Raw genomic sequence first — 8,394 nt, forward strand, 5'->3', positions numbered from 1 at the left:
AGGAGAGGAGACTTCAGATGGAGCACTAGGACTTGGGAAAGTCTCCGACCTGAATCTTGCGAGAGGAGACGAGACAGGGCGAGAGGGGAGTGACCCAGGAGATCGGCTGGCTCTTTCCCTACGGCGCTCCCTAAGGCGGTTATCCAGTCTTATGGCTAGGGAGACCAACTCATCCAAGTTAGCTGATTCGTCCCTCACTGCTAACTCATCTTTAACAGAATCAGTTAGCCCGGTTTGAAAAACCCCTTGAAGCGCTGTGTCATTCCACCCCGCCTCTGCAGCTAAGGTCCTAAATTCCACTGAGTATTCGGCTACACTACGGGAGCCCTGTCGCAGTGAGAGGAGGCGTTTAGTAGCGTCCCTACCGCTGACGGGGTGGTGGAAAACTTTCTTCATTTCTTCTGTGAACTCTGGATAAGAATAACAAAGGTTGGACTGACTCTCCCATACAGCTGATGCCCAGGCTAGGGCGCTACCTGTAAGTAAACCTATCATATAACAAATCTTAGCTCTGTCATTAGCATAAGTAGACGGCTGCTGCTCAAACACAAGAAAACACTGCATTAAGAAATATTTACATGTCCCTAAGGCACCTGCGTACCGCTCTGGAGTGGGAATGTTTGGCTCACGTGAAGGAAGAGCGGGCTGGGCTGGAACCGGTGCTAACTCTTGTGGAGGAGCTAGATCCTCAGGAGCAGGCGGAGCAAGATGAGTTGAAACCAGGTTGAGGTGATGTCCCATCTGTGCTACGTTGGCGGCTAGTGATGCGAGGTTATCCATAACCTCTCTGAGCATCTGGTCATGCCGGCCCACGAGGACGCCTTGGTTGGAGAGAGCCTCACGAATTGGGTCCGTGCCTGCTGGGTCCATGGTGGCCAGATTGTTCTGTTAGGATTATGTTTTTTAAACAGGACCCAGGCGCAGGCAATGACTGAAGATGTTTAAATGGTTTATTGTTTCGGAGACTCAGGCAGGTTTGGTGATTATGGAGGTCCGGAGTGGAGGTAGGCAGTGAGAGGCTGGACTGATTACAAGGCAGGCAGGTATGATGCAGGAAGAAGCAAGCAGGTTGGCTGGAAGCTCTGGTGGATGATGGCCGAGGGATTGCACTGGAAACACAAGAGAAACTAGTTACAAAAAGTACGGAATAACACGCAGACAGGATAACTGAATGGGCAGCCAGGAGGATGTAATACCACTGGTGTAGAAAACAATCTGGCGGTGAGTTGCTGGGAGACTGGAGTAGATAAGCTGTTTCCTGATTAGATGATGAGGGACAGCTGAGTCGGACGGCCAGGTGAGAGCAATCAGGCTGCTGCCTGCAAGGGAAACCACACCCTCTCCACACACACACAGGGGAACAAACAGGGACACAGTTTGGACCGTGACAGCCAGACCATTTTTAAATTTTGATCAGTATCTAAAGGGCATTTAAAAAATCTAACAATGTTTTTAAAAAGACATTCCTTACCCAAAATGTGATAATAAAACGCATCAAGCAATTTAAATGAATGACCACAAAACAGCTCTGCCTTACGAAAATAGTACCCGGATCACAGATTTTCACTTGATCTCTTCACAACCCTTTTTGTTCACATGGTTTGCATCAGATGATGTGGTGCGTTGTATAAACACTGTTCCCACTGCAGGATAATGGTAGCCAGAGATTCATGGATGGCCACACTCAATCTGTTAAAAGGCAGTACTTGCCACGAATCCAAAACAAACGGGACATTACCTCAATTATTGAGTCTGAGGGATTTAATGCATTGCCTCACCTGCTAATGCTCCTTACTCCAGTCAGCACATTTGTCACATCTCCTCCCTTCCATCTCAGCAAATAAACATTAGAGCAAATGATGACTTTGCTCACCTAAACATATGGGGATTCTCTCTCACTTACTTTCACAGATGTAGCGAGTGATAAAGAGAGAGGGAGAGGAGAAGGTAGAGAAAGTACATTTGATTGTCTCAGGTTCTATTAAGTGAGCTACGTGCTTTGAAGGTATATCTAGTCAAATTACTTTGGATAATGAATGTTGATTTCAGTGATCATTGACATTATGAAACGAGCCCTGGAAGCGCTCATAATCAGCAGTGAGGGATGGGGCATGGAGGTGGAGGGCAGTGGTGGCGCCAGGGGGCGCTGAAGCACCCCCAAGGATAGCCATAGCACCCCCAAGAAATGTATGCGTCTTTTTATTTATTTAAATTAGAAAAAAATTATTCATTACATCAATGCTAGTGAAACAAACACATTTCTGACCAAAAACATAAAGCCAACACAGGTGATATGATTAGGCCAATGGCCAGCACCCATTACATTTTTGACCTACCCATAGGCTAAATTACTTTGTGACACTTGACTGACTTCCTGTTAGCGAGAGCGCAAATTATTTGCTAACGTTTAACGTTAATGTTTAGCAAAGTGAAAAATAGATCGTTTTTTTGTCCTTAAACGTCCACGTGTGGAGTGTTTGTATCTCTTTTGTTTTTATGTTGAGTCCTTTATATAATTGATAAAAGCTGCCCCCTCAAAATAATATGTCACTGTCAACAGATGCCTGCGAGTTCACTGACTCTCAAACACATCAGCCTGGGAGTTTTCAGAAATTAATTGGCACAGTTATTTGTGATAATTTAAGTTATCTAACCTTGTTTGTTTGAGGTTGAAATCCAAATCACTTAAAAGAAATGAAGGTAAAAACAGCCCGTATTCCATTACTGCTCATGTTGTTTTTGCCTCTTGTATACACACGCATCTTCCCCATTCTACCACATGAACACCCACACTTATGCCTTCCCCCAATAACACACAGCCTGTTGCAATCAGCTTGAAAAACATTTTTATAAGAGCGTGTGTGTGGACAGTTCTGAGAGCATCACGCATCTGACTGAGTTTGAATGTAGAGACTGTGAGTTATAAAACTGTTCACTTCATGTATCTTAAACACGTCAAAACGTGAAAAACTACGAGAAACACTGTGCAGAAACTGAGTTCAGAGCTATCCTGTCCTTACACCTCATATTACAAATACGCAGTCCCTCTGTTTTATGTTTTCAATTTAATGTGTTCAAGGAGAGGATCTGACCTAGATGTTACACTATCCCTGATTCAGTAGAAGAAAGAGAAGTTGGCGACCCCAAGGTAGGATAATTCAGCATTGTGAATTGGGAAGATGGATAGGACCATTATTATTTACCTGAGAGCCTGATGCCCTTGTGGCTGAGCTTTGGAAAATCCTTGGAAAAGCAGCAGCTTCAAACCTTGCCCATACACATGTAATGGTCATTCTCTAAAGGGACTGTGAAAAGCTGCTCTCCCAGCCGGATGAGCATGTTTGACCTCCAGTTATCCCACAGGGTCCCTGCAGAGAGTGCAATTGATCAAGCCCCGTTCTCTACAGCACCTCACCCCTCTACATCTTGAATACCCACACACCTAATGAGGGTTCAACAAGTGTGTAGTATGAAGTATTGTGTTGTGATGGTCAGGAAAATCAGATCATGTGTGATGTTCTTTATGCTACTCATTCATTTTCTCTCTGTCCCTCTATCTCTCCCAAAATTATCAGCTGAATACAGGTGGGTACTCCTTTAGTTAACTCAACTTAATTTGCTGCGATCTCCATGAACTAATCAAAACACTGATTTACACTAAATCAATATAAATGGAAAACATTAAAGAGCAACTTGCAGGTTAGAGACACCAGTGAATAAATGTGTAGGAAAATTATGTATACACTAGATTTTCCAAAAGATATACATAAATATACACTACAGTGACATCTGGCGACGTTTTTGTAAGACAATTTTACTTCCGCATAAAAAAAGCCTCCCCATGTGACCTCCCGCGTGTGACGTCACATGGGGGAGAGCGGCCGGTCTAACGTAGTAATAAACATGGTTCACAATGCTAGTTTTGACACAGAAGAGGTTGAAAATAAATATTCGAATGCATATGACGGACCACAACCATATAATTATGAGCCTGCTAGGCAGCCAAGAGACCAGGAGCCAAGGATTAGAAGAAATAACGGCCATCAGCGCGAAATGGAGTTTTGGTGTGAGGAGAATCAGTGGAGAACAGGGCAGCTGTCTTGGTGAGTGACATTGGTCACATCGCAACATTGTGAAGTTAGCTATAATATATCAGGCTATAACTAAAGTAATATTGAGAATATAGTAACGTTACTGGCAGGACTGTTGATACTGATCCATAACTGAAACTAATGCGCAAGTATCAGCCGTACCTCGCGTTTGTTACGGTATCTGAGAGGACCCAAACGCAGGACACGGCACTGCGTTGAAAAATTGTTTATTTATTAGTGGACGAGGTGCAGGGAGTAGAATCCGGCTGGAGTGGCGAGGACGTGACGGCAACACGGCGGTCGGAGAATGATCCTGGAGCACAAGAAGAAAACACGTTAGACGCTAAAACATCCAGGTATGAGAAAATAGCTATAATGCTAAGTAGCCTTGAAGTTATACCACTGTGGTTTTACAACGATCTGGCGGAGAAAGGTTGTGGAGCCTCCGTTGATATGCCGTTGTAAATGGCTTGATGGAAAGCAGGTGTGTAGTCGGGGAGGGTGCACAGCTGATTGCAGCAGGTGAGTGGAGGTTAAGCTGGGAGCCAGGAGTGACAGCCACCACCACGCCCACACAAACAACACAGACAGGGGAAAACAAACAAACAAACAAACAAACACAAAGGAGACGGCTGGAGGAGTACAGCCACCACAACGTTACCTAATGCAACTCCACACTACGTCTTACGCTGCTGTGTACCAGAGGGGAGAGAGAGAGGAGCGAAGGGGGGGAGAGAGATGTAATACGGTTTCCTGATAAACGTTTTGTTTGATAGGCCTCAGCTGTGGAGAGTATGTGCTGCAGGGAGGTAGATGCACCTCGCACATGGGCGCGGGAAGGGGGGTGCTGAGGGCGCTGCAGCACCCCCTAGCGGCAGGCAGGGGGTGCGGAGCTCCCCTGTCTGAATTATTATTTGACGGTTATTGCTGCTCCCGCTGTGCATAATCTGTGTAATATGTAGCCAATAAATTCCACATTGTTGGTAAAAATAATATTTTGGCCTGCCCCGAATGTTGTTTCTGTAGCCCCGGACAATTCTACCTCAATAATATAATACATTAAAGGGAAATGGAAACACTTTTCAAACTGCTTTCCATGCAACAATATTCCCATTAGGAAATGTATTTATCTAGTCTATTTCCAATGTAAACGATCGAGATACGCAAATTTATTTTTTGAAATACGTGCCTAATGACCATGGGCTCTTCCATTGCTCCGGGACTTTCCCAGTGACATCATTGAGTGGGTACGGCTTCCTGGGCCAAAGCTCAATAACAAACAACATGGCGTGCAATGCACCAGTAGTTTACATTAAAAGAAAACGGTCGTCGTCAGGAGTTTATTGTATTGCCCCAGGCTGCACAAATGGATTTTATACGAAGAAGGAAGAAGTACATTTCCATAGGCTACCACTAACGGATGAGAAGCTGCTCAAAGCATGGGTTATTTCCATGAAACGGTCCGATCCGCCGCTGAATCAGTACGCACGTATGTGCAGCGAACACTTTAAAAATGACGATTATGTCCACAAAATGAGGTTTGATGAATCTGGATGCCTGGTTCAATACAAAACATCGGATTTGAAGCCAGGATCTGTTCCCACAATATTCGATTTCTCAACGTATGCAGTCGGGAACACCGACCGTCCCAGCACGTCGGCCGCGCAAGACAATGACAGTGTCAACAAACGTGAAGTTCGAGCCACCAAACGAGTTGCTTCAGCTGCCGAGAGAGAGGTAAATATTGCAGCACTACCAGATTACTAGCTCACACATGTATTTACTGACACAGTGTGACCTTATTAATTAACGCAATCGCGTCCAAACTAAATGGTAGCTATTATTATGACGTACAATGGAGAATTGGGGGTGTTCTATAGCTCAACTAATTAAACTGGCATACACACGCTCATCTGTCGAAAACAGCCCTAAAAAGGCTAGTATTGCTGGACTAGGTGTTCAATGGATGGTATTGCCAAGATGTATGAGGTGTTGGAAAATAATACAAAATATATGTCAACTGACTACTGGTACATGTGGTAGCCTGGTAGGAGTATACTTCATCAAAATGACTGCCCATCCTTAGCCCTGCTTGAGTATTTTCTGAACATATGCTTAATAATAACACAATCCTTTATAAATAATATATTTTGCTCTGAGTAATAACAGTTTGAGAGTTTGCTTAAATAGTCTTCAAAAACAAATATTTTCCTATTTTTTTTACAACGGCCGAGATACACATAGGTCTACATAATTATAGGGCATCTCCATGGAGCTCAGGCTGATTGTTTGCTCTCTGATGGGCTGTGGTGGCTCGATCACGTTCTTTTAATTCTTAGGTTTCTATGAACAGTTTCTTTATTTTACCATTATGGAATAATCACATTGGTAAATAGTGGCGATGGAGTTTTTCCGGCCAACTTATCATAGTCATGATTTTGAATATTTCTAGTTCACCTTAACCTGTAACATATTTATATTGTTTTGTTTCAGGTCAAACGAGCTGTCCATACTGCTGCAGGATTGTTGTCCTGTCAGACAGAAGATACATCCTGCATAGGTGCTGATGATGCAAGTGATGATTCCCAGGTACTGGAGGCACACACAACTAAACGTGAGCAGTCAGTGACTGTGGCCACACAGACGGAACCACTGGAACCATGCCCGTGTAAAACTGTGACTTTGGTGAGTGTGCAGACTGGGACCGATGACATCAACAACAGTCAGTTGCTCAGTCATGATCATCCATATTGCGTCAGCAGGGACATTGCTGGTGGATCCGCCACACTGGCACCTGCAGATGCAATGGCCAAAGCACCACCGAGTCCAACACCTGATGTGTCAATGCCTGAAGAAGATGCTTCCAGCTCTGGGGAGAGCATTCCAGGGACTGAGCCTTCTTCGTCGGACTACAGCCCTACTGAAGATGACATTATACAGAATGACAGCGAAGACAGCGAGGATGATGGAGAACATTCAGTGGATGGCGGAGAAGATCCAGTGTCAGACAAAAAATATCTGGTATCCCATGTACAACTGATGAAGCTGTTTTGTGTATGCAACTTTGCCGGATGCGGAAAATGTGTGATCAGCAGGCCGTACTGTTCAGCCAAAGGCTTTGGACTGACAGTGAAAACTGACTGCATAGATGGCCATGAGTTTGTGTGGATTTATCAACCCCTCTTAAATGGCACAATGTCCTGCAACCTGTTAGTGCCAGCCGCGATTTTCCTGACTGGAAATGCTTATGGCCCATTTTCTGAGATATGCCAGTGTCTGGGCCTGGAATAACTCTCGACAAGACACTGCTATAACATCCAGAGAGTGTATGTGCTGCCGGAAGTTACCAGTGTCTGGAACTTGCACAATGAGGCAGTGATGGCAGCAACTGGCGATCAGGTTGTCACTGTGTCAGGCGATGGGCGATGTGACAGCCCTGGTCATTGTGCTACGTTTGGAACGTACACCATGCTTGATATCAACTCAAGGCTCATCATTGCCCAGCAGACAGTGAAGGTGACAGAGGTCAACAATAGCTACTGGTTGGAGCTTGTTGGACTTGAAAGATGTATTTCCAAACTACAGGTATTCTATTGTTAGTTTGTTTATTTCACAGGTCAATAGTACATGTAGTATTGCTACAATATATTGTATAATCTTTTGTCTAATTTTAAATAACGATTGTCAATTTAGAATAGAAAGGCAAGGCAAGGCAAGGCAAGTTTATTTATATAGCACTTTTCAACACAAGGCAATTCAAAGTGCTTTACAAAAAATGAAAGAGATTAAGAAAATGGCTAATAAAATACAAATTAAAGGAAAAAAAATACATGGCAGTCAATTAAACATTAAAAGAAAAAAAAGTACATGGATAAAAGTTACAGTGCAGTCTAAGATATGAATAGTTCAATTAAAAGCAGCGACAAAAAGAAAAGTCTTCAGCCTGGATTTAAAAGTAGTCAGAGTTGTAGCGGACCTGCAGGTTTCTGGGAGTTTGTTCCAGATATTTGGAGCATAATAACTGAACGCTGCTTCTCCATGTTTAGTTCTGACACTGGGGACAGAAAGCTGACCAGTCCCTGAAGACCTGAGAGATCTGGATGGTTCATAATTTAGCAGGAGGTCAGAAATGTATTTTGGGCCTAAACCATTCAGTGCTTTATAAACCAGCAGCAGTATTTTGAAATCTATTCTTTGACACACAGGAAGCCAGTGTAAAGACTTCAGAACTGGAGTGATGTGATCCACTTTCTTAGTGTTAGTGAGGACTCGAGTAGCAGCGTTCTGAATTAGCTGCAGCTTT

At 43.9% G+C, this 8,394-nt stretch overlaps 1 protein-coding gene across 1 annotated transcript; it reads left to right on the plus strand.

Annotated features, from left to right (window-relative positions):
• The first annotated feature begins 5,624 nt into the window (after positions 1-5,624).
• LOC117532945 lies at positions 5,625-7,382 on the plus strand. The gene is made up of 2 exons (XM_034196561.1): positions 5,625-5,828; positions 6,585-7,382. The coding sequence occupies exons 1-2, from the start codon at positions 5,625-5,627 to the stop codon at positions 7,380-7,382; spliced, it is 1,002 nt and encodes a 333-aa protein (XP_034052452.1).
• The last annotated feature ends 1,012 nt before the right edge of the window (positions 7,383-8,394 follow it).

The sequence above is a fragment of the Gymnodraco acuticeps genome, unplaced genomic scaffold (assembly GCF_902827175.1).
Source record: "Gymnodraco acuticeps unplaced genomic scaffold, fGymAcu1.1, whole genome shotgun sequence".
Taxonomy (NCBI): domain Eukaryota; kingdom Metazoa; phylum Chordata; class Actinopteri; order Perciformes; family Bathydraconidae; genus Gymnodraco; species Gymnodraco acuticeps.